Consider the following 27,618-nt stretch of genomic DNA (forward strand, 5'->3'; position numbering starts at 1 on the left):
GGTTTAACTTGAAGCAGTGTTCCAGCTTTGCTTTTTCTATACTGTTTAGTTCCTTCTTAGTTGCCTACTTATAAGACTGCCTTACCCAAGTTTCTCAAGTCTTTCCTCAACTCAGTCCTTGGCAGCTAAAGATCAGCTTCACCACTCATCTCTAAACTATCTCCTGGGATCGAATATCTCCATTGCATCTCGGCAACCAAAACTAGACATAGTACTCAAGATGCAATCGAATGAGTGCACCGTACAATTTTAGCATATCATCTTTTGAGTTGCAGTCTAATGATTTGGCTATATAATTCAGCATTCTATTTGCTCCATTGATTGCTAATCCACATTAACCCGATATTGCAAATGCCAAGTCTACCAGCATCCTTAGATCTCCTTCAACTTCATCATAAGAACATAAGAAATAGGTGCAGGAGTAGACCATAAGGCCCCTCGAACCTGCTCCGCCATTCAATAAGTTCATCCTTAGCTACTTCAACATTATTCATGGAGTATGTGCACAATGTATTAGAGTCTTCATTCAGCACGTCCCCATGCAGCGCTTCTAGAAATTGTCTGACTGGCAACATTAAGCCTGCATCATTCTATCTGTGGCATTATGTGTTGATGTTGGAAAGCACATTGCCACTGCACTGCTACTTAACTGAAACTTTTTGCAAAGTAAAGATGTCACTGGACTGTTCAACCTATGTATTTCCCAGTATCAAGATCTAATTTTTCTAGCAACTGAACAGATCATGATTTTTGAAAATCAATATGTTAACATGGTGCTACACTAATCAAATTCTGGAACGCCCTAGCTGTTTAGTGCCACAGCAAAGTTTGGGACGATTTGGTTAATAAAAAGTAAAATTTCTCCCAAAAAAAAAGGACTCCAAGAAAGAATTTTAAGCACTGAATGTTCAGGCAAAATGTGGAAACCAAATCTCTTGAACATCAGTTATTTCAAAAACGTAATACAGCTTAAATTCCGAAGTGGTTAATGAAAAAGTCCAGTAAATTTATAGTTAGGAAACTTTACTTACGGAACAGATGTAGAGATGGTTTCTCTGAAGGCAACTTTAGGTTTTCCCATTATACAGGGACAACTGTATTCTCTCTCTAGTCTCTAAATATTGAACAAAAGATAAAATAATTAAACGCCATCTTTCAAGGTGTCACACAGGGCCTACCTCTGTACTCGATAGCCACTTTTATACTGGCACTGTTTTAGTTCTGATTCCGGCAGACCGGTGTTCATAAATTGGTTCCGAGCATTTACACAATTTCAATCACTGGAAGCAGATGCGCCAGCTCAATGTTTCAAGTCTCATGGACGCTGTTCTTTTGGAATCTGAATGAAAACAATGCTGGTGTAAAAGCAGCTTATAAAATATTTTACACGCAGAGATGTGTATAGCCAAGTTTAATTAGTCTCAGCTAATCTTCTCAACCAGTGTGAGCTGAGTTTTGCTTATAACAAATCAAGAGCAAACTTGTCTGGTTCTGGCTTACAAAACAAATAGATGCTTTCCATTGACGTTCAGAATTAAAACTTCATGCTTGAGACACATGCTGGCTAAAAGACCTAGTGACAGCACTCTGGCCCATTCAGCACATTGTAGCAGCTTGTCAAGATTCCTCTTCAAAGGAGTCAACTAATGGTAACGAAACAATCTGTAACAGAGAGAAGGTGGTAACATAATAAGTACACCAAATGTACTTCTTATTACTGGCACCGTCCAAGATGAAGTAATCGAACTACCATAAACAACACAAACATATTCATTCACAGATTTACAATCAAGTGAAGCAATGCAACGGCATATTTACAAATTTATGTCTTGCAAGATAGAAGTTCTGGTGTGGATTTAAAAAAAGGCAGACTTGGAGTGACAGAGATACTGGCAGAACACAAATAGTTTTAACATTATTTAAGGAGTTTTAAACATACTGCTGATGATTGCACAGTGTTCAGTTCCATTTGCAACCCCTCAAATAATAAAGCAGTCCGTGCCCGCATGCAGCAAGACTTGGACAACATCCAGGCTTGGGCTGATAAGTGGAAAGTAACATTCGCGCCAGACAAGTGCCAAGCAATGACCATCTCCAACAAGAGAGAGTCTAACCACCTCCCCATGACATTCAACGGCATTACCATAACCGAATCCCCCACCATGAATGAACCAGATTTAGTTAACGACTTAACTGTGCGTGAACATCTATCCAATAGTGATCATAACATGATCGAGTTCAATGTAGTGTTTGAAAGGGAAAAAGTGAATCAGCTGCAAAGATTCTAGACTTGGGTAAGGCCGACTTCAATGGGATGAGACAGAGACTGTAAACAGTAGACTGGGCAAATCTGTTAATGGGTAAAACGACTGGTGATCAGTGGGAAATGATTAAAGAAACATTTAACGAGATACAGAACCGGTTTATACCCCTGAGGGGCAGGAACTCTACCTGCCAAAAAAAAACAGCCATGGACAACTAAAGAGGTATGGGACAGTATAAGACATAAGGAAAGGGCATATAAAAAGGCCAAAAAATGGCACTGATCCTGGCGAATGGGAAAGATACAAAGATCAACAAAGGGTCACAAAACAGACAGTAAGAGCTACAAAAAGAGAGTATGAAAAGAAACTTGCAAGGGATATCAAAACCAATACGAAGAACTTTTATAGTTATATTAGAAAAAAAGAGGGTGGTCAGGAGCAGTGTTGGCCCCTTAAAAACTGAAAGTGGGGATATTGTCATTGACAATGGGGAAATGGCGGACATGTTGAACAATTACTTTGCGTCAGTATTTACAGTAGAAAAAGAGGATAGCATGCCTGAAATCCCAAGAAAATGAATATTGAATCGGGGACAGGGACTCGATAAAATTAACATAAGTAAAACAACAGTAATGAAGAAAATAATAGCACGAACGAGTGACAAATCCCCAGGACCAGATGGTTTCCATCCCAGTGTTTTAAAGGAAGTAGGTGAGCACATTGCAGATGCCCTAACTATAATCTTTCAAAGTTCTCTAGATTCAGGAACTGTCCCTCTGGATTGGAAAATTGCACATGTCACTCCGCTTTTTAAGAAAGGAGAGAGGGAAACCGGGGAATTATAGACCAGTTAGCCTAACATCTGTTGTGGGGAAATTGCTGGAGTCTATAATTAAGGATAGGGTGACTGAACACCTCGAGAATTTTCAGTTAATCAGAGAGAGCCAGTATGGATTTGTGAAAGGTAGGTCGTGCCTGACAAACCTGATTGAATTTTTTGAAGAGGTGACTAAAGTCGTCGACAGGGGAATGTCAATGGATGTTATTTATATGGACTTCCAGAAGGCATTTGATAAGGTCCCAAATAAGAGACTGTTAGCTAAGATAGAAGCCCATGGAATCGAGGGAAAAGTACGGACTTGGTTAGGAAATTGGCTGAGCGAAAGGCGACAGAGTAGGGATAATGGGTAAGTACTCACATTGGCAGGATGTGACTAGTGGAGTTCCGCAGGGATCTGTCTTGGGGCCTCAATTATTCACAATATTTATTAACGACTTAGATGAAGGCATAGAAAGTCTCATATCTAAGTTTGCCGTTGACACAAAGATTGGTGGCATTGTAAGCAGTGTAGATGACAACATAAAATTACAAAGGGATATTGATAGATTAGGTGAATGGGCAAAACTGTGGCAAATGGAATTCAATGTAGACAAATGTGAGGTTATCCACTTTGGATCAAAAAAGGATAGAACAGGGTACTTTCTAAATGGTAAAAAGTTAAAAACAGTGGATTTCCAAAGGGACTTAGGGGTTCAGGTGCATAGATCATTGAAGTGTCATGAACAGGTGCAGAAAATAATCAATAAGGCTAATGGAATGCTGGCCTTTATATCTGGAGGACTGGAGTACAAGGGGGCAGAAGTTATGCTGCAGCTATACAAAACCCTGGTTAGACCGCACCTGGAGTACTGTGAGCAGTTCTGGGCACCGCACCTTCGGAAGGACATATTGGCCTTGGAGGGAGTGCAGCGTAGGTTTACTAGAATGATACCCGGACTTCAAGGGTTAAGTTACGAGGAGAGATTACACAAATTGGGGTTGTATTCTCTAGAGTTTCGAAGGTTGAGGGGTGACCTGATCGAAGTTTATAAGATATTAAGGGGAACAGATAGGGTGATAGAGAGAAACTATTTCCACTGGTTGGGGATTCTAGGAGTAGGGGGCACAGTCTAAAAATTAGAGCCAGACCTTTCAAGAGTGAGATTAGAAAACATTTCTACACACAAAAGGTGGTAGAAGTTTGGAACTCTCTTCCGCAAACGGCAATTGATACTAGCTCAATTGCTAAATTTAAATGTGAGATAGATAGCTTTTTGGCAACCAAAGGAATTAAGGGATATGGGCCAAAGGCAGGTATATTGAGGTAGATCACAGATCAGCCATGATCTTATCAAATGGCGGAACAGGCATGAGGGGCTGAATGGCCTACTCCTGTTCCTATTTTCAAAAGAAAATGATTTCTTGTTGCAAAGACGGTTGCGCACCAATATTCTGTTGCCATCTTGGGCAGTGCAAAGACAACGACATCACTATGACAACAGCTTAAGCTTTAACCAGCTTCTTTGCTCAGCTTAGGTCTGCTCCAATATAATAACAGCTCCCTCATGCTTTCTGACAGAACAAAGGCTCTTTAAAAGAACAGCTTGGACGCGATTTTTGTTATCAACTCAGCTCATACTTCATCACAAACTGAGAGCTGACATTTAATTTTTTTTTAAAGAAGAAACAAGTTCAGCTTTCGTGCATGTTACATTCCAGTACTGATGGAAAGAAAGTCTGCTTTCATGGCTGCCCATAAGTGTCCTAGATGAAATGAGTTTAGGTAGTTTCAACAAATTTCCTATGAGGCTTTAGTGCTTAGCCCACAGCTCAGCACAAGTGTCAGACAGGCTATAATGATAACTTTAGAATTTCTCCTATGTTGGTGCAATAAGTACTTCTGAAATTGGGGCTGAGGCATATCATTGACAAAAAGTAGAAGGAGCTTCATTTTTCATTTAGCCACTCTATAACCGACTTGCTCAATCGTGACACTTGAAGTCATTTTTACAACACTCTGCGTAGCCCTGGACCTTGATGACCAGGAGCGTGGTTCATGAAATCAGCTGCACAGGCTAGTGTGCCCAATTTACAGTAAGCCTTATTTTGTAGAAAAAGAAAATGCATTTTTGAGGCTATTTCAATGGCCAGCACAACCTCAACACAGGTTTAAAAAAAAATGTAAATGGTTCCCCTGCTGAGTTTTGCACCTTTCTCATTCTTTCCCACTGGCACTGTTACTCAACGATTTGAAGAGGGCACAGCAGTGTGTGGATAGCCTAGCCTGCACGAGTGGACTTTTAAAAACTGACTGTCAGCTTTTAATGGTTTGAAAGTTTTTCTTCAACTTATCATATTGATTTATATGCGTTTTTATTTGTGCTTTAATTTTTCTTGTAATGATCCTGAGGGAAGATGTAGTTGGGGCTCCTCTCAACCCTGAAGAAGGGGAGGGGAAAGTTGAGAATGTACAGCAAAACCCAGAAGGCTGCGTGGAGGAAAAAAGCACATTGTAGCAATAAAGGAGGAGGTAGTAACAATATTGGATAGGGCAAAAATAACTAGAGGAGTTACTTAAAAGATTGGCAAGTCTCAAAGTAGAAAAGTCACCCAGTCCAGATGGGGTGCATCTGAAGTTAATGAGGGAAGTAAGGGTGGAAATTGCAGAGGCTCTGATCACAATCTTCCAATCCTCCTTAGATATGGGAGCGGTGCCGGAGCACTGAAGGATTGCAAATATCACTCCCCTGTTCAAAACAGGGGAGAGGGATAAACCCAGCAATTACAGGCAAGTCAGCCTAATGTCAGTGGTGGGAAACTTTGAAACAATAATCCAGGACAAAATTAATTGGCACTTGCAAAAGTATGGGCTAATAAATTAAAGTCAGTACGGATTTATTATAGGAAAATTGTGTTTGACTAACTTGATTGAGTTCTTTGATGAAGTAATGGAGAGGATTGATGAGGGTAGTGCAGTTGGTGCGTATATGGACTTTCAAAAGGCATTTGATAAAGTACCACATAATAGACTTGTAAGCAAAATTAAAGCCCATGGGATTAAAAGGACAGTGGCAGCATGGATACAAAATTGGCTAAGGGACAGAACGCGAAGAGTAGTGGTGAATGGTTGTTTTTCAGACCGGAGGGAAGTATACAGTGTTGTTCCCCAGGAATCAGTGTTAGGACCACTGCTCTTTTTTATATATATATTAATGACCTGGACTTGGGTATAGAGGGTATAACTTCAAAGTTTGCAGATGACACAAAACTCAAAAATGTAGTAAACAATGTGGAGGATAGTAACAGACTTCAGGAGCGCATACTTAGACTAGTGAAATGGGCGGACACATGGCAGATGAAATTTAATGCAGAGAAGTGTGAAGTTATACATTTTGGTAGGAAGAATGAGGAGAGGCAATATAAAATAAACAATTTTAAAGCAGGTGCAGGAACAGAGAGACCTGGGGGCACACATACACAAATCTTTGAAGGTGGCAGGTCAAGTTGAGAAGGCTGTTAAAAAAGCATATGGGTTCCTGGGCTTTATTAATAAAGGCACAGAGTACAAAAGCCAGGAAGTAATACTAAACCTTTATAAAACAATGGTTAGGCCTTCAATTCTGGGCACCACACTTTAGGAAGGGTGTCAAGGCCTTATAGAGGGAGCAGAAAAGATTTACTGGAATGGCACCAGGGATGAGGGACTTCAGTTATGTGGAGAGATAGGAGAAGCTGGGGTTGCTCTCCTTAGAATAAACAAAGTCCAGGGAGATTTGATAGAGGTGTTCAAGGTGATGAATGGTTTTGATAGAGTAAATAAGGAGAAACTATTGTAATGATCTGGAATGCACTGCCTGAAAGGATCGTGAAAGCAGATTCATTAGTAACTTTCAAAAGGGAATTGGATAAATACTTAAAAGGAAAAAATTTACAGAGCTATGGGGAGAGAGCAGGAGAATGGGACTAATTTGATAGCTCTTTCAAAGAGCTGGCACAAGTACGAGGGGCTGAATGGCCTCCCTCTTGTGCTGTACCTACGATGATATTTAGTGGAAGGTGAAGTGTTGTTGCATTTGTTGACTTGCATCATTGTTATTGGTTATTATTAAATAGCCTTTCCATAACAATGTTTGGAGTTTTGTTTAGGTCTGATTTTATGCATTGCAAAACTTTTATTTCCAATTTTTAATAATAATTGCCATGACCCAGCTGCTATTTCACTTGCAGCAAATGGGTATGCCTACATTTGGAGGAGTAACAGCAGTTCTTGAGGGGACAGAAAGTATGCAACTGTAGCTCACTCATTGCATATATGGCGTCAGGTTCCACATGTATGCTGATGACACTCAACACTACCTCTCCACCGACCTCTCTCGACCCCTCCTGTCCCTCTGTAATGTCAGCCTACTTGTCCAACATACAGTTCTGGATGAGCTGAAGTTTCTTCCAGTTTGGCCAGAGTTTGTGTATCCCTCATTTGGTTAGCTGTCGGTACACAGTAAAGCTATGCTGGATCTTGCTAATTCTTCAAATAAAATAAGCTGGCGATAGAGTGGTCTGAGGGCAGCCAGCCATTCCTGGAACAGATTTTCCCAAACTTTTGACGATATTGCCAAAAGTAGAATTGCTGCATTCCCACCTTGACTCACTTCAAAGCAATGTACACAATTCACCAAAAAATGTATGAATTTTAAAACAAGACCTTGTGAATGTGCAATGTCAAATGACATGCCTTGCCAACTTCAGTATCAATATATACAATCTTGTGCTTTGTTGGTCATACTCTCAAGTTTACCAAAATCAAATTTTGCTGTGAAGATTAAAGTTTTGCATTGCATATATGTTGTTGCAATATTTAACAATGATACGTGAAGGATTCAGAATAAGTGGAGTGGAAGAACATGGACTTAGCATCAGGAAAGGAAGAAGGTAAAACCGGTTTCTGTCAGTCATAAGAATGAGCTGAATAACTGAGCTGGATGGACTAAATAGCCATTTCCAGCTTCTCCTTATTTTCAGCGTTTTGGCATCTGCTCACGATCTAGTAATGCGAAAAATTCTCTTGATGTTCAAATGCACTACGTCTACTGCTGTTACCACATTGCACAATGTGGTAGCAAGAGGCTGACTCATGCATCCTTAGTTGCACCAGTATCACAATATAGATAATGGCAATCAAAATATTTCACATTCCTTTACTAAAAAAAATTTTGTATCTAAGATTCTAAAATGCTCAAACTCTCATCTCAGAACTCAGATATCACCAGTTTCTGACACCGAAAATGTTGCTTAGTTGAATTTCTTTTAGTAACGTAGCTTTTATTTCAACAACGCAATAGATAAACTTCAGGAAATACAAGATAATCCTTGAACTTCGGCTTTGAACAGCAATCTTTTTACAAATGAAGGATATTAACTTATGTGTGTTTGCTTCCAGGATTCCATAGAAGAAAATATAGATGAAAAATAGATGAAACAGAAAATATTAAAGGATTAGGGAAACAGCAAAGAAACAGGATTATGAGAAATAGTTTTGGTGGGGAGTCGATCAACGCAGGCATGACAGGTCAAATGACCAACTTTTGTATTGAAATTTCTATGATTCTGCAGATAAATAATGCTCTTTAGAAACCTATATTGCTGGACAAGCAAAAGACACATCTTCAAACCCTAACTTCGGCTCATTGTATTGTCGATGTTAAAACTGCATACTGACAGTGAAATGACAGAAATATTGAATAGTTACTCTGCCTCAGTATTTACCAGGGAGACGAACAAGGTGGGCATGACATTATAAGAAGAGATCAAAAAAGATATCAAGATATTTAGATAGAAAAGGAGGAGATAATTGAAAAACTAAACCAAACTTAGAGAAGATAAAGCCCCGGTCCAGATGGATTGCATCAGCACATATTAAAAGAAGTTAGGGAAGAGATACCAGAGGCACTATTACATATATATAAAAATTCACTAGAGAAGGGAATACTGCCAGAGGACTGGCAGACAGCTCATGTGATTCTTATATGTAAAAAGGGAGATGGAACAAGTTCAAGGACTTATAGACCAGTTAGCTTAACGTTGGTGATAGGAAAGGAATGGAATCTTTGCTCAAAGATGTAATAGAAAAACATCTAGAAAATGAAAATATAATAAAGAAGTCAGCACAGATTTTAGAAGGGAAAGTCATGCTCGACCAACCTTACTGAATTCTTTGAAGAAGTAACAGAAAGAGTAGACAAGGGTAATGCAGTAGATGTAATATATTTGGATTTTCAAAAGGCCTTCGATAAGGCAACGCATTGTAGACTCATAGCTAAGTTCAAAGCATGTGGATTCAGGGGACAAGTAGCGGAATGGATAGCAAGCTGGCTACAAAACAGAAAACAGAGTGTAGGAGTTAAGGGTAGCTACTGTCACTGGCAAAAGGTGGGAAGTGGTGTGCCACAGCGATCGGTGCTGAGACCACTGTTGTTCACAACATACAATAATGATTTGGACTTGGAAACCGGAAATACAATTTCAAAATTTGCGGACGACACCAAATTGGGGGGTATAGTTAATATAAAGGAAGAATGTGTCAAAATGCAAGAAGATATTAATAAACTTGCAGAATGGGCGTGTAATTGTGAAATTAATTTCAATATAGATAAGTGTAAGGTGATGCGGTGTGAGGTGGTACATTTTGGTAGGAAGAATAAGGAGGCCACATATTGCTTGGATAATAAGAGTCTAAATGGGGTAGAGGAGGAAAGGGATCTCGGGGTACAGATACACAAATCACTAAAAGTAGCGACACAGGTTAATAAGGCCATACAAAAAGGCAAACCAAGCATTAGGGTTCATTTCCAGAGGGATAGAATTGGAAAGCAGAGCAGTTATGTTAAACTTGTATAGAACCATGGTTAGACCACACTTGGAGTACTGTGCACAGTTCTGGTCTCCATAGCATAAAAAGGATATAGAGGCATTGGGGAAGGTGCAAAAAAGATTCACAAGAATGATTCTAGAACTGCGTGGAGACATTTTATCAGCAAAGGCTGAACAGGCTGGGGCTCTTTTCTCTAGAAAAGAGAAGGCGGGGGATGACCTAACAGAGGTCTTGAGAAGATTTGATAGGGCAGACGAAAGAAAATGTTTACACTTGTATGGGAGTCCAAAACTAGAGGTCATAAATACGAGATAGTCACTAATAAATCCAATAGGGAATTCAGGAGAAACCTCTTCACCCAAAGAGTAGTAAGAATGTGGATTGGGCTACCACAGGGAGCAGTTAAGGCAAATAGCATAGATGCATTTAAGGGGGAGCTACATAAGCACGAGGGAGAAAGAAATAGAAGGGTATACTGATCGGGTTTGATGACGTAGGACGGGAGGAGGCTCATGTGTAGCATAAATGCCGGCGTAGACCAGTTGGGCCGAATGGACTGTTTCTGTGTTGTAGACTCGATGTTACAAAGTACCTAAATAATCAAGGGTCCCCTTCCATTCCTTCTTTTTATATATAAAAAAACTCTACCCTGCAAATACCTTTTCAATTTGTCTACAAAAACTAGGGCAGATTTCCCCTTCAAGATATTTTTTACTCATCAAAAGTTGGCAATTATTTGTCACATTACTGCAAAATGTACTGGATGAATATGAACTCACCTAAACTGGGCCCATCAGGCAGAAATGTCAGAAATCCTGAACAGTTCTTTTTTGCCAATTTACTCCTCTTCTCCTCTTCTGAACTCTCCTGAGGTATGGATCTATATGCAGTGATTGCTCTTCCACAACTCACCCACAATTAGCCATTCTTCATTAGTGAGCATAGAATGTTATTGTTGGCATGCTATTTCTCCATGGGCAACATTAAAGCTAAGTCTGATCTTGTCCTTGATGCCCACACAGCTGCGTTGTCCAGCAAGGAATAGTGATTAGGAGCAGGAACAGTGGCTAATTTTCCATCTCTCTCTGGTCTAAGAGCACAGTAACACCACTACTGCCATTTTGGCTAAGATCAGCTAACTCAGTATAGATTGAGAAACAAACTGGGGCTTTTCATTTGTATGCCATTACCAAATAAATCATCAGGGAGCGCACTGTCCTCTTTTAAATCTACATTAACACCTTATATAAACCTTAGATAGCAGTCTTCGAGGTGACCTGAAGCTCTATGCTGAAGTGAAAAATATCAGGTTTTTAAGTTTATCGTTTTTTTCCCTCCAAAATCGTTGCTAGCCACCTCTGTGCCCTCTCCCAATGTTTCTTATTTGAATCTGCACAATCTTGTTTCCACCTTGTCCGTTGTACCAAGACAGCGTTAATCAAAGTCACTGATGGCATCCTGTATGACTGCTATCCCTCCTTGAACGTTCCACAACATTTGATCACTCCATTCTTCTCCACCATCTCATTTGTAGTCTAACTTTGGGGGGCATCCCCGAAACAGGTTCATTCCTACTTGTTCCAACAGAGCCACCTTATTTCCAGCAACAGTTCTCCGCCCATCCCCATGGCCACATTAAAAAGACCTCAAGGTTTCCTTGGCTCACTCTTTACATGCTGTACCTTGGAAACATTATCTGCTGAAATAGGGTCAATGTTCATGCTTGTGAACATACCAGCACTACCTATCTACCATCACTCTTGATTCCACAATTGCCTCTATGTTGCCAGACTGCCTAGCTGACATAGAATGGTTACAGCACAGAAGGAGGCCATTTGGCCCATCGAGCTCATGCCAGCTCTTTGTAAGAGCAATCCAGTTAGTCCCATTCCCCTGCTCTTTCCCCGTAGCCCTGCAAATTTTTTCCCTTCAAGTATTTATCCAATTCCTTTTTGAAAGCAGTGATTGAATCTGCTTCGATCATCCTTTCAGGCAGCGCATTCCAGATCATAAATACTTGATGCGTAAAAAAGTTTTTCCTCACGTTGCCTTTGGTTCTTTTGCCAATCACCTTAAATCTGTGCCTTCTGGTTCTCGACCCTTCCGCCAATGGGAACAGTTTCTCTTTATTTACTTTATCTAAACCCTTCATGATTTTGATCACTTCTATCAAATCTCCTCTTAACCTTCTCTGCTCCAAGGAGAACAACCACAGCTTCTCCAATCTATCTAAGTAACTGAAGTCCCTCATCCCTGGAATCATTTTACTAAATCTTTTCTGAACCCTCTCTAAGGCCCTTACACCCTTCCCAAAGTGCAGTGTCCAGAATTGGACACAATACTCTAGTTGTGGCCGAACCAATGTTTAATAAAAGTTCAATATAACTTCCTTGCTTTTGTACTCTATGCTTCTATTTATAAAGCCCAGGATCCTGTATGCCTTTTTAACTGCTTTTTCAACCTGTCCTGCCACCTTCAAAGATTTGTGCACATTTACCCCCCCGGTGTCTCTGTTCCTGCACCCATTTCAGAATTGTACCATTTAGTTTATATTGCTTTTCCTTCTTCTTCCTGCCTAAATGTATCACTTCACATATCCTTAACCTTGTAGAGATTAGAATTAAAGGCTGGCAGCAACACTTCAATCTGACGACCAAAACACTTTTCCCATCAAACTAAATTGACTCCCAAAGCAGGGTCGGAGCATACAACTTGGCCGTACAATGCCGCAGAATAGAAGGAAACTTGGACAAGTCACCGACTCTGGGGCTTGCAGCAGTGCCTGCTCCTTCACTACTGCTGCCTGCTCCTGCACTACTGCTGTCAAGTCACAAATGAGCCAGAATTTCCTCGAATTGAATATTGAAAATTGATGCTATCTTATTCGGTTCCAACCCTTGCCCCTGATTCTATTTCTCTCCCCAGCTGTTCACACAGACTGAGCTAGACAGTGCACGACCTCAGTATCATATTTGAGCTGAGCTTCAAACCCCATATGCTATCCATCACCAAGATCGCACTTTCACCGTGGCAAATATCACATTCTGGGATTATTGACGATTTACTACAGAAAGGATCTTGGTATTATGTCTCTTAAGAATGTTACCTTTTATTACACGCAACTCTCAAGGGGTCAAATTCACTAAACAGCATAACTGGGAAATGTAGAGTTTCAGGCACACAGTTTCAGCCAGAATACTTTAGGCAATTGAAATTTGTTACATTCCAGCGATCATCCACACCTATTACTGTCGGGATGGCCCAAATCATGTGAGCTAGGCAAGGATGGTTGCTAAGGTAGTCTGGTTAGAATCCACTTTTGGTGCGAGGTAGTTGGTTTTATGATCAGGCCAATTGGGGAATCACTGAACAGGGATGTCATCAAAGGGACACCCCATCCGCTTCCTGTGGTCAGAAGTAACAAAAAGATAAAAGAAAAACAATGTTTAAAGCCAGCCAATTAGTTGAGATGGTCGAGGAAAGGCAAGAAAGCGCTAGATTTATAGTATATTGTAGGACTAGTGCTGACCGAGCAAGTGTAAGCCGTGGCCAGTTTCAATGTTAGACTGATTAAAGTAAGTATGAATCATCCCACTAACGCAGGCCATGCATGAAGAGGGGTTTGAAGTTAAGTTAAGTAAGTTTTGTTTATAACCCTCGCTCTGTACATTCACTTTCTGTCTGCAAGATAACACAGCTTAACTATTTATATCTGGCTTCGTCTCATTCAAGTGTTTTCAGTCCGCCCACTCAAAGATTGTGTGAAAGACGCACTATTCAGTTCAGATCCCAAGGCACACCAGGTTTTGTTATCATACTATTAGATATTGGGCAGTGTGGAGGCACTCCTGAAGGTAAGGGAAGTGACCAGTACTGCTGAACTTGAAACAGACCCAAATTTCATAACAGCAACATTGCTCGCCTTTGCTCCAATCTCACTGCCTCCATTGCTGGAACCCTTATCCATGCTCTCATTACCTCAAGACTTGCCATCTCCTGAAGACCTCCTTGTACAAACTCCAACTTGTCCAAAACCCAGTCACCCACATCCTGTCCCTCATTGGGTCTCACTCATCCATCACTCCTGACCCCCACTGGCCGCTCAACTCACAACAAACCAAATTCAAAGTCCTGGTCATTGTTTACACATCCTTCCATGGCCCCATCTCTCCAAACTTCAGCTCTTTGGCCCAGTCTGCATCCGACAGTCCTCCAACCCTCTGTATATCCATGCTCCTCGCCCCCAGGGATCCTCACTTGTTGGCAGAGCTTTTAGCCATCTTGGCCCAACCTAAACCTCTTAGCCCTGCTCCTTCCCTCCTTGCCTTTTAAAAAAAACCTTGAAACATATCTTTTTGACTGTGCTTTAAGCTAACTCTCCTAAATTTTCTAGTGCTCAGTCCATCTCTCTCTCACCTATGCAAATTGCTTTGGAACACTTTATTACTTGAAAGGCACTATACAAATGTAATTTTTTGCTGTCAATATTAAGGTACCCAACAGTGACTAACTCAGATATCTGGCCTATTCTCTTACAGGTTAAAAACAACTGCATTTAATAGGTGAACAAAAAAAATCAAAACAAGAGTAAAGCTGGACTTGAAAAACATCTGCGAATCAGTATAAAAAAGTTGTGTGTTGAATTTCAGGGCAGGAATAAAATCACAAAATGCTGTTGATGGAAAATGCAGAAAGTTTCAGCCTTTGTTCTAAAAACTGCCATTTAGGTACTCAACACCTGTTCGAGAATACCCCATTGCACAAACTAAAGGAAATTACGCTTCACCAATTGCCGTAATAATTTGTCACACCCAATATAATTTGTTCAAGTTAAATGAATCATTCTTCACCAAATGTAAAAATGGTAATTTTCCAGTCCATAAAATCAGCTTAGCATACCAAAAGAAAAGCTACTATAAATTCCAGTATAATGGTTTTATAAGTATGAAGGTTGCACTGGCTTGTTTTATACTAGGCAGGTATTGGCAAGATAAATTATACCAGTGCATAAATCACACCATAACTAGCAGGGCATAAAAATCTAGAGGATGGTGTAATTTATGCAGTGGATTTTACAGTACTATCAATATTGCAATATCTAATACCTTAAAAAATATGTATAGGAATTTATAATACACGTGCAGTGATTATGCCAGTGACATAAGACAGGCAGTTTAGGTTCCCACTCAACAGTTGCTGGAGCAATGAGGAAGTTTGGGCAGAATGGGAGAGAGAGAAAGCAATGCCCAACAGTTTGTAATTGCACTTGAACTGGTAGCTATTTTTAAGTTTTAAAAATAATTAAATAGCTTGGCAAAAATGTGTATTATTAACAGAATTTAAACAATCACTACAGAAAATAAGCCATTCATGGCCGAACCTTCCTGTGGTTATTGAGAGTTCTGTGCATTAAATATAGTTTGAATCTGGAGCTTTCCCTCAGTATATCACTTTAAATCAATGAATTCAAATACTGACATCACTATTCAAATGGCAGAATAAAACATTTGTCTTCAATCTGAAAGGTACTGTCACATGAAGAACATTTGAAATGCATACATATTGAAATCTAATGTTCACAAAAGACTTAATGAACTACACCAAAATTCGAACCATAAGAAGAAAATGTTGTTACAATAAGTTAAATACCTGCGCATAAATTTCCAAGTGTAATTCTCCCATTCCGGACACAATTGTCTCTCTGCTCTCAGGGTCGTAAATAACCCTAAAAGTGGGATCCTCTCGTGTAAATCTGCCAATTCCTTTGGAAAATTTATCCAGATCATTCTAAAACAGAATATAGTATACTTTAAACTGTTTTCCTTAACATCTTACATGGAAAAATATTTTCAGTCAGTCAAAAAAGTACATTTATAACTTCAACATTTGGAAAGCAAAATGAGATGCTCCTATTCCCAAACAACTATGTTCTACCTGAGAGATTGCAGAGAGTTTTTGGGTCTAAGAACTTAGGAAGCTATCTATGAACTTTATTAACTTTCTTAAAAATCATGAAACAATGAAAAACCTTTTATTATTATCAATGTAATTGCCTAATTACAATCTCGTTTTCTGATAGAAAACACCGTTGGGTGGCTCAAATATTTGAAACAAGTATATATTTTTAATCACAACAGATGTGTTCCCAACAAAAAAAACTGAAGTTGAAATCCTCAGATTCTGGAAAACAGGTCCTAATTCACATTTTTTTGCCCATGTTTTATACATCATAGATCTAATTTCAAATTATTTTGGCAACTGTATCTGCCTTCAAGTTTTTCAGATGACTAACTAACAATTTGAGTACAGATTCTACATATAATTATTTAGTCCTGCCCACTTCTTTGACTCCCAATTTAAAGTCTGCCCCATCGCCTTTTAAAAAAATGCAACTTCAACAAAGGCACCAGGGGCGAGGAAAGGACCTCTCACCTTTCATTTAGAATCAGAATGCAAAAATTATGGGTGGCAGAGATTTTAATTGGAATTTCCTAATCCATGCCAAAGGATTTTGCATAAAAAACACTAAACAGTACAAAATCTAAATAGTATAATTTTTTTCTCCCCAATTTTAATATTTCAATCAAACCGTGGAAAAGTTTTGGCCACTGCGGTGATATATCATGCTGATGCTGTGTCAGGGTGGGTGTGAGTGATATGAGTTCACATGAGTTCCTACGTGATGAATGCCTGACTTTAGCTGTATAGTCAGGAGAACACCAAGAATAGGCTAGGCATGATTTCACAGAAAAGTGGAGGGTGTGACACACTGGCTCACTCAAAGCACTTTACAAACAATGAATGACAAGACTTCAAAAGTATTTAATCATATGTGAAGCATTTTGAGAAGTTTCTGAGTTGTGATATGATAAATAAATGCAAATCTTTCAAATTTTGTACTCTTGTGCATTTCTAACAACTAGCTCAACAGTAACACTGGAAAAGGACTTAAAACAGGTGTGTTTCCTGCTTCATTGGTCAAAACATAATGTATGAAATGGAACCCAAGGAGAAAAATACATTTCAGGAGATGGAACCCAGATACACGTACCTTGTTGACAGGTTTTATTGCGACTGATATCACAGGATCAGGGACATGAATAGATTCCTGTATTGTATTTGAAAGCAGAAAAAGTAGCATCAATATATACGTATATTATCACATATTATATTCTTATATTTCCATGTCATTTTATCACATTGCTGCATTGAATCCTTCAACTATTTTATTGCTGCATTGTCCACAGGAGATAACATTTTAAAATAATGCAATTTAAAAGTATCAAACTTGGTTTTATGCCCATAGATAGTTGGTGAAGCCCTTCCTAATATCATACATTTTTCAAGATCAGAAGAATATAAAGTGCACTTTGTAATTCAGTACTGGGTTTTCCTTTCAATCATAATAATCTTGCTCAGTTTCACTGTCATAGAGACAGCTTATGAGGAGATTGAACAGCTGTGGGGAGACAAGAAAGAAATTTATTTTCTTACAGTTGCCAGATTTTATTACCCTACAATGTGAGCAATCTGGTGACTGTTATGCATTAGCAGAAGAAAGGTACAACTATAAGTTTAAATTAAATGTGTACAAATTGTTCGATGCTACTGTAGAAGACTATAAATTAACTATAAACGGTTTCTGTAACATAAATTCTTTCCCATTTCCCCAAATGAAGCTTCTAATTGAAACAGAATTGATGGGCTGCAACTTGCTGATTCAACTAACAACAATGCTACTTTCATTTTAAACTGGGAATACTTTGAGTAAAAAGAACTAGTACAAGAGGAACAGGCTGCATCCAAACCACGTAGGAACAAAGACACTTGTGTGCAACATTGAGGCAGCAACTGAAAATCATTTGGACTAGACAGGCAGGGGAGAGGGCAGGGAGAAAGCCAGATCCCAGATAAGATAGATCATAGGGCAGAAAGTTATCAAACAGGTGAATGTGCCCACAGAAACCCAGACACACACGTACTGGAGATTAAGCAAAGGCAAACTCTGGCAGACATGAAAGGAAGCAAATCTACAATAAGATGTACATACATGAATTCTAGAAACATAACAATAAAGATTTCTTTCGGTACTACAGCAATAAAAAGATAGTCAGAGAAAATGTGAGAACCGTAAATGATGCAAAAAGGGTTGAAACTGAGGATGAGTACAAAACAGAAAGTTTGTTGAAATATTACTTTTAAGCATTCGCAAAGGAAGAAAACATGAGCAATGTATCCTCGCCAAAGTAAAATCAAATGAATGAGGTGAATTCCTAGACAATCTGAAAGGACTCAAAACAAATAAATCACCAAAGAAGGATGCTGAGAGAGACTGGGGAGGCGATCTGTGAGGCACAGACAATCATTATGAGGGAGGTCACTGGACACTAAAAAGGTAGACTGTACACAGGCCAATGTGGTGCCCATATTCCATGAGAACAACCTCAATGTGCCATTCACTTCCATTTGTAATGAAGTTTCAAAGATAAGAGGGCCTTTCTTGGGGAAGAGGGAGTCTTGTTATTACTGTTGGAGAAACTGTAAATACTTTAAGATTTTGTTAAATGTTTCTTTCTTACCATTGAAAGATTGCTGCTTGTTCTTGCAGTAAATGTATCACCACTGGCACAATCAATGCCAAACAAAGCACAAATATCACCAGCAAAAACTTCATCAACATCCTATGGAAGACAGAAAAAAATGAAATAAAATGATTCTTTAGGTAAACTGAAATAGTTTATTAATCACTGCCCACCTTATTCCCTTCCCCTCAAATAAACCTAGGTGAATCATAGAATGTTACAGCACGGAAGGAGGCCATTCAGCCCATCGAGTCCACACCAGTTCCATGCATGAGCAATCCAGCCAGTCCCACTGCCCCGCCTGATCCCCGTAGCCCTGCACATTTTTGCGTTTCAAGTATTTATCCAGTTCCCTTTTGAAGGCCATGATTGAATCTGCCTCCACCACTCCCTCGGGCAGTGCATTCCAGATCCTAACCGCTCGCTGTGTAAAAAAGTTTTTCCTCATATCACCTTTGGTTCTTTTGCCAATCACCTTAAATCTATGCCCTTTGGTTCTTGACCTTTCTGCAATGGGAACAGTTTCTCTCTATCCACGCTGTCTAGACGCTCATGATTTTGAACACCTCCATCAAATCTCCTCTCAACCTTCTCGTTCCAAGGAGAACAATCCCAGCCTCTCCAAACTATCCACGTAATTTAAGTCCCTCATCCCTGGAATCATTCTAGTAAATCTCCTCTGCACCCTCTCTAAGGCCTTCACATCCTTCCGAAAGTGCGGTGCCCAGAACTGGACACAATACTCCAGTTGTGGCCAAACCAGTGTTTTATAAAAGTTCGTCATAACTTCCTTGCTTTTGTACTCTATGCCTATATTTATAAAGCCCAGGACCCCGTATGCTTTTTTAATCACTTTCTCAATCTGCCCTGCCACCTTCAACGTTTTATGCACACATACCCCCAGATCTCTCTGTTCCTGTACCCCTTTTAGAATTGTGCCCTCTAGTTTATATTGCCTCTCCTAATTTTTCCAACTGAAATGCATCACCTCGCATTTTCCACATTAAACTTCATCTGCCACGTGTCCACCCATGCCAACAAAGTGTCTATATCCTCTTGAAGTCGATCACTATCCTCCTCACTGTTCACTACACTTCCAAGTTTTGTGTCATCTGCAAATTTTGAAATTGTGCCCTGTACTTCCAAGTCCAAGTCATTAATATATATCAAGAAAAGCAGTGGTCCCAGCACTGACCCCTGGGGAACACCACTGCACAGCTCCCTCCAGTCTGAAAAACAACCACTCACCGCTACTCTCTGTTTCCTGTCATTCAGCCAATTCTATATCAATGTTGCTATTGTCCCCTTTATTCAATGGGCTGCAATCTTAATAGCAAGCCTACCAAGTGGCACTTTATCAAACGCTTTTTGAAAATCCATATACACCACATCAGCTGCATTGCCCTCATCTACCCTTTCTGTTACCTCATCAAAAAACTTTATCAAGTTGGTTAAACACGATTTGCCTTTAACAAATCTGTGCTGGCTTTCCCTAATCAATCCACACTCGTCCAAGTGACTGTTAATTCTGTCCTGGATTAAACTGACTGGCCTATAGTTGCTGGGTTTATCTTGAAGCTAAGTGTAATGCCTATCCATCCACTATAATCACAGTTTTTAGAAGACACAAATCTTGGCTTCGTTGGTTGCACTCACCGCTGATTTAGAAGGCTGTGTGTTCAAACCCCACCATGGACGGAAGCATATAATTTCAGTTAATATTTCATTGTTGTACTGAGGGAATGCTGTATTGTTGGAGATATCGCTTGTGACAAAAATGAATCAGCTCTATCTTGCTTTAGCTTTGTCGAGGTTCTTCTAATTCAATCAATCACTCATTGTAAAGAGTTTAAATAAATTTTTATCAATTTTATCTGCAGAAATAAGGTCCAACTAACTTTAATGGGTAAATTGTAGCGTTCTTATCTTTGCCTTCATGCAATGGACATGATCAAACAGCAATACCTGCATGTACTGTACTGAAGATATGACGATCAACTGGCCTTACTTCAGTTACCCAGTACAAGTATAAACCATCCATTACTATTTAATTTGGCACATGGTTATGAGATGGACGCCGAGCAGTACAGCCAAAAATAACGTACCAAGTCCTTACTTTAAAAGAAATCACTCAACTTCACAAATAAAATATTACTCCTACTACATCTGCAGCAGGTTACCAAGACCAAACTCTACATATAAAGAGTCTGAACAACAGATCCCATTTTCTGAGCTGCTTACACTGTATCTAGAAACGTTTGGATCACAAAATAACTGATAAGGGATGGATGTAAAGACTATGGATGCAAAAAGATTGGCCTGCAAAGTTTATTGGAGAGTGGACGGGAAGAGGAGAGAATATAAAATACTTTCAGTTAGAAGCCATACCTCCATCTGATCAGCATGCAATCGGACTAAGCGCTGTACTCTAATCTTCTTGCCAGTTCGTGTGTTGTAGATGGTCTCACTCTTTTTCAGCATACCCTGGTAAACTCGAATGTATGTTAACTGTCCAAATCGGCCAGCCTGATAAATCAAAAGAAAACTAATTACACTGATACTGGAACATCTTTTCTTTAGTATCACTCTTTAATTCAACATAGTAGCATGATTATTTATCATAAAAGGTTAAAATTATGTTATCGTTATTTAAGATAACGAGTCAAATGGTGCTTTTCAATAAAGTTATTAGTCCAATATTATATATTTAGGTTACAATTTTCATTATTTCAGAAGTTGAAATTGTACAATAGATTTACTTCCTAATCGTGATGGTTCAGTAATATCTCACACAATTTTAAAACCTTAACATGCCCCATTGGTTAGACTTGTTCGTGCATGTTAAGGTTTTAAAATTTTTTGCTCGCAAAGTTGCTGTAAGTGCGAGCTGATAACGCGCAGTGAGGGAAACAGGGCATCTGGGACCCTAGTGAATAATGGGACAAACAGTGTATCTCCTTAAGCAATGAGATTAAAGGATTGAGAAATAAACAGAGGAGGGATTGAGGAGAGTGAATGGAAGGAGAGTGAATGAAAGTGGGTGAATTCAATGTCAAATCAGGTACAGAAAGAGAATGAGAGGGAAAGAAAGATTGGATAGAGAGAGAGAAAGAGACAGAAAGAAAAAGAAAAAAAAAATTGAGTTTAAAATCTCCTAAAACAATTCACAACCTGAAAGAATAAGACTCCACACTTATCACTGTTAACTTTCTGGGCAAGAGAGGTTGATTGGCCGTCATTAACAATTATGACATTGTTAAAAGGGTACGTACTCTATTAATTACTAGATTTAACTTTCTGTGGTGAGTTTAATGGACAATTAATGTGCAAATGCAGCAACTTCATGAAAATCATGGGGAGATGCTGTTTTCGCAAAGCTAACGGCGGAGCGACGCAAATCGGCCAGCAACTCGTGCGATTTGCAATTCACGGGGCATCTCTTATTTGTCAAAAGTTGCTGGCTGATCTGCACATTAATAACGGCATGCGTCGTTCAGAATCTGCCCAATATTTTTAAATTTCAGATAATTCATGTTCTCCTTAACTGTACCCAGAAATCAGTGCACTAAATCTTTCTGATTTATGCAGGATGAAATGCTAGTAATTTAACATTATAATACCAGAACAGATTGAGCTCTAAAGTGGAGAGTCTACAAAATATACTTTAAAAAAATTGTTTGAGGTTTGTCACTAACATTGGTATTAATAAAATAAATGCAATTTGTTTATTTTTCTTTCTCGGCAAATGTTCAGCCTTTAAGTTTAAAAGTACTCCAACAATGGCACAGAAAGTAGTATTGAAAGGTTGGACAAAAATTAAAAATCACCAAATAAAAAACCTAAACACTTAAATTAACTTCTTAATTAGTTCTATTTTCTCATATGAATTTCCAGTCACTATACTGCATGCTGAGTTTATTTCTTCCAACTAAAAAATTCTGTTGTTACCATTGGCAAACAGCTGTCCTCAGAACAATTTTCAAATACCACATTACTTTATAAACGTTGGGCGCTAAATTGGGCCGTGTAGCGCCCATTGTTTCGGTGCTACACGGCCTCTCCGACATCCAAGATGGCGTCTTGGATGCACAAACGCCATCATGGTACAGGAGATAGCGCAGGCGCAGATAACGAACTCTAGAATCATGTAAAGTAGGGGGAAAATGGCTTTAATCAGTGTGCAATGCTGATTTAAAGTGACAGACACCATTTTGGGACTTAACGCTCAACTCAATGCACAGTCTTAACCCCGACCATCTGAACATGTCTTAGCGTGCCTGAAGGACCCCACAACAGCAGTATTTAAAGGGACCATGCAGGATTTACAGGTTAGTGGCTGGATTATTGCTTCTGGCTGCCAAGACATTTGTAACTGTTCTTGGAGGTCACCTAGACTTGAATACTAGGACCCGGTGACATTGCCTAACATTTAGAGCCAAGGCATGCAGGTGTGAAGTTAGGAAATGCTTCTACACGCAAAGGGTGGGAGACGTTTGGAACGCTCTTCTGCAGACGGCAGTTGATGCTAGCTCACTTGTGAATGTTAAATCTGAGATTGATAGATTTCTGTGAACCAAGGGTATTAAGGGATATGGGCCGAAGATGGGTATATGGAGTTAGCTCACAGGTCCACCATGATCTCACTGAATGGCGGAACAGCCTCGACGGGCTAAATGCCACTGCCATTTGCTGCCTCTTGATATGTGCCACCTTCTCCTGTGGGATGTGTATCTGGGTGATGTGCCCGTCATGGTTGAATAGCTACCAGTGTGTGTGGCCTGTGAGTTGTGGGTGGGCGGCTTGAAACAGTGGTAAATTGTAAGGGTGAGAGGGAGCATCTGATTGGAAGAGTTGAGTACTGATGGAAAGAGTTTGTTGGTATGTGGGTGATGGGGGGTGTAGTGCGCGGAGCAGTTGGTAGGAGACGCCACTTAACAGTTGACCTCACTCACCTTGACCACTCATGTCAAAGCATTGAACTTCTTCCTGCACTGCATCCATGTTCATGATGCTGTGCACCTGGCACTGACTTCGTCTCCCGCTGCCTCCCACTGTCTTTTGAGTATATGCCTGGGGGGGGCCTCTTGCCCCCTCCTGCGGATATAGGATGTCCCTCCTTCTGTCCACCTCTTGCACCCAAGGTCTCCAGTGCATCAGCAGAGAAACTTGGTGTATGCACTCTCGCAGACCTGGTACCAACTCAGATCGGCAGATTGGTGAGGTCTGGCGTGCAGATTGGAAGATGTGGGATTTAGTAATGCGCAACCTTTATTCAATGTTTTAACAAAACTCATCAGTGTGTAAACACAGGGATGGAACCTGCATCTGTGTTTTACGTGTGCGATGTCTGATCTCCGTTCAGACTCCATGCAGACAGTAGACTGTTATTTTCAGCAAATAACAGGTACCAGCTACCTTTTAAGAGATTTCTAAGAAACATCCTCCCTTTAAGAGATTGAGCTCCCTCTGGTGGTGGAAAGTGCAAATTGCATTGATTCCACGTGCAAAGCCTGAAAAGGAAGGCTGATTGCAGGTAAGTCCTCAGGTGGGTCGAAACTTGCGTCCTGCCTGGGCAGGGGCCATTGGGCACAGGGTGATAGCATAGCACGCTACCTGCGTCTAAAAACGGCCCCTATCGAATTTTACCCCCCTAGATTCCTACCACTTGATTCCGAATTCATTTCTGCAATTATGTGGCAACTGGTGGAATTTCTTTTTAAATTCTGGTTTTCCACCCGCTTTAGAAAAACAGACAGAATCATAGAAAGGTTACAGCATGGAAGGAGGCCATTCGGCCCAGCGAGTCCGCACTAGCTCTATGCAAGAGCAATCCAGCTAGTCCCACCTCCCGGCCCTTTCCCCGGAGCCCTGCAAATTTTTTTACTTTCAAGTACTTATCCAGTTCCCTTTTGATGGCCATGATTGAATCTCCTCCTCCACCCCCTTGGATCCTGCGTAAAAAAGGTTTTTCTCATGACACCTTTGGTTCTTTTGCCAATCACCTTAAATCTGTGCCCCCTAGTTCTTGACCCTTCCGTCAACTGGAACAGTTTCTCTCTATCTAGACCCTTCATGATTTTGAATACCTCTATCAAATCTCCTCGCAACTGTCTCTGTTCCAAGAAGAACAACCCCAGCTTCTCCAGTCTATCCACGTAACTAAAGTCCCTCATCCCTGGAATCATTCTAGTAAATCTCTTCTGCACCCTCTCGAAGGTCTTCACATCTTTCCCAAAGTGCGGTGCCCAGAACTGGACATAATACTCCAGCTGTGGCCGAACGAGTGTTTTATAAAGGTTCATCATAACTCCCTTACTTTTGTACTGTATGCCTCGATTTATAAAGGCCAGGTTCTCAACCTGCCCAGCCGCCTTCAACAATTTGTGCACATACACCCCCAGATCTCTCTGTTCCTCTACCCCTTTTAGAATTGTGCCCTCTAGTTTATATTGCGTCTCCTCATTTTTCCTACCGAAATGCATCACCTCGCATTTTTCTGCATTAAATTTCATCTGCCACGTGTCCGTCCATGCCACCAACCTGTCTATAACCTCTTGAAGTCTATCACTAGCCTCCTCACTGTTAACTCCCCTTCCAAGTCTTGTGTCATCTGCAAATTTTGAAATTGTGCCCTGTGCACCCAAGTCCAAGTCATTAATATATAATCAAGAAAAGCACCAGCACCGACCCCTGGGGAACATCACTGTATACCTCCTTCCAGTCCGAAAAACAACCGTTCACCACTACTCTGTTGCTTGTCACTTAGCCAATTTCGTATCCATGCTGCCGCTGCCCCCTTTATTCCATGGGCCGCAATTTTGATGATAAGCCTACCTTGTGGCACTTTATCAAACGCCTTTTGAAAGTCCATATACACATCAACTGCATTGCCCTCATCTACCCTCTCTGTTCCCTCATCAAAAAACTCAATCAAGTTAGTTAAACACGATTTGCCTTTAACAAACCCGTGCTGACTTTCCCTAATCAATCCACACTCGTCCAAGTGACTGTTAATTCTGTCCCGGATTATCGTTTCTAAAAGTTTCCCCACCACCGAGGTTAAACTGACTGGCCTGCAGTTGCTGGGTTTATCTTTACACCCTTTTTTGAACAAGGGTGTAACATTTGCAATTCTCTAGTCCTCTGGCACCACCCCGTATCCAAGGATGTTTGGAAGATTATGGCCAGTACTTCCGCAATTTCCACCCTTACTTCCCTCAGCAATCTAGGATGGATCCCATCTGGACCGAGTGACTTATCTACTTAAAGTACAGCTAGCCTTTCTAGTACCTCTTCTTTATCAATTTTTAGGCCATCCAGTATCTCAACTATATTTTCCTTTACTGAGACTCTGGCAGCATCTTCTTCCTTGGTAAAGACAGATGCAAAGTACTCATTTAGTACCTCAGCCATGCCCTCTGCCTCCATGAGTAGATCGCCTTTATTGTCCCTAATCGGCTCCACCACTCCTCTTACTACCCATTCACTGTTTACATGCCCATAGAAGACTTTTGAATTCCCTTTTATGTGGCTGCCAGTCTATTCTCATACTCTCTCTTTGCCCCTCTTATTTCCTTTCTCACTTCCCCTCTGAACTTTCTATATTCTGCCTGGTTCTCACTTGTGTTATCAAGCTGACATCTGTCATATGCCCCATTTTTCCACTTCATCTTACTCTCTATCTCTTTTGTCATTCAGGGAGCTCTGCCTTTAGTTGCCCTACCTTTCTCCCTCGTGGGAATAGACTGCACCCAAACCATCTCCTCTTTGAAGGCCACCCACTGTTCAATTAGAGTTTTGCCTGCCAATCTTTGATTCCAATTTACCCGGGCCAGAGTCTTAGGCTTTCTTGTACTCTCTTAGTCTGATCCCACCTAATACCGTATTATTTTCTGCTCTAGTGTTATTTTTCTCTCCTGATCCTTTGTGCCCTTTGTTTCTCCTTGCCAATGCTACATTCTGGTGCCCATCCCTCTGCCAAATTAGTTTAAACCCCCCTCCGCCCCACCCCCCACAGCACTAACGAACCTCCCTGCGAGGACAATGGTCCCAGCTCCGTCGAGGTGCAACCTGTCCAGACTGTACAGGCTCCACCTCCCCCAGAAGGTTTATCAGAACATGGAAATTTTTTTTACGACAAGTGGTCATTGAGGCAGTCGATAATATCATTTAAAAGGAAATTGGATACGTGTTTAAAAAGGAGTATAAAGTGGTACGAGGAAAAGGTAGAGAAATGGAAATAGAGGAGACAGCTCAAAATTGACGAGCTTACGCCAGCACAGGTACAATGGGCCAGCTGGCCTTCAGTGCTGTGATATCTATGGTTCTATGCAGCCAATTCTGTTGTATATCTGTGCTTATGCACATATAGGATACATTGTCACAGTCCAGAAAATTACTAGATTTGTTAACAAAGAGACTTGCAGGTTAAACGACTTTTCAAAGCGACAATCTTGATCAGACAGAGTTAAAACAAGCTCAGCCTGGAACAGCCAACTACAACTTCATTCACAGAACCAGTGTAAACAGCTTTCAATTCGGTAAACCAACATTTTTCTCATTAAAATTTTAGTTTGAGCACATTTTCCACTGTTCTTCAATTCCAGTTTTTCTTGAGCATTTTTTCCACCAGTGTGGTTCTCTTCCAATTAAAGCTTTCTTTTCATCTCTTTTCTAATATAATTACATGGACTGTAAGGCTGGCTCAACCAGTGATAATCAGCTGTGTCCTCAAGCCTGCTTCCATCTCTACCCAGGCATGTTGCGGGACTGATCCATGGGATGGTGCTATGGAATGGCAAACATAAGAAATAGGAGGAGTAGGCCATACGGCCCCGCTCCGCCATTCAAACAGATCATGGCTGATCTTCGACCTCAACTCCACTTTGGCACCAGATCCCCATATCCCTTGATTCCCTTAGTATCCAAAAATGTATCGATCGCAGTCTTGAATATACTCAACAACTGAGCATCCACAGCCCTCTGGGGTAGAGAATGCCAAACCTTCCGAGTGAAGAAATTCTTCCTCATCTCAGTCCTAAATGACCAACCCCTTATCCTGAGACTCTCCAGCCAGGGGAAATA

The 27,618-nt window shown here is 40.4% G+C and overlaps 1 protein-coding gene across 2 annotated transcripts in view; it reads right to left on the bottom strand.

Annotated features, from left to right (window-relative positions):
* The window catches only part of gfm1 (G elongation factor, mitochondrial 1), a 66,308-nt gene that overhangs the window by 18,899 nt on the left and 19,791 nt on the right, over window positions 1-27,618 (bottom strand). For both annotated transcript variants that reach the window (XM_067995395.1, XM_067995394.1), the window contains 5 exons: window positions 20,923-21,060; window positions 18,532-18,633; window positions 17,004-17,060; window positions 15,602-15,739; window positions 1,032-1,114 (listed from right to left, as the gene is read on the bottom strand). In XM_067995395.1, coding sequence (XP_067851496.1) covers window positions 1,032-1,114; window positions 15,602-15,739; window positions 17,004-17,060; window positions 18,532-18,633; window positions 20,923-21,060 — 518 coding nt within the window. The remainder of the gene's footprint in view (window positions 1-1,031; window positions 1,115-15,601; window positions 15,740-17,003; window positions 17,061-18,531; window positions 18,634-20,922; window positions 21,061-27,618) is intronic.

Source organism: Heptranchias perlo, chromosome 13 (genome assembly GCF_035084215.1).
Source record: "Heptranchias perlo isolate sHepPer1 chromosome 13, sHepPer1.hap1, whole genome shotgun sequence".
Classification (NCBI taxonomy): Eukaryota; Metazoa; Chordata; class Chondrichthyes; order Hexanchiformes; family Hexanchidae; genus Heptranchias; species Heptranchias perlo.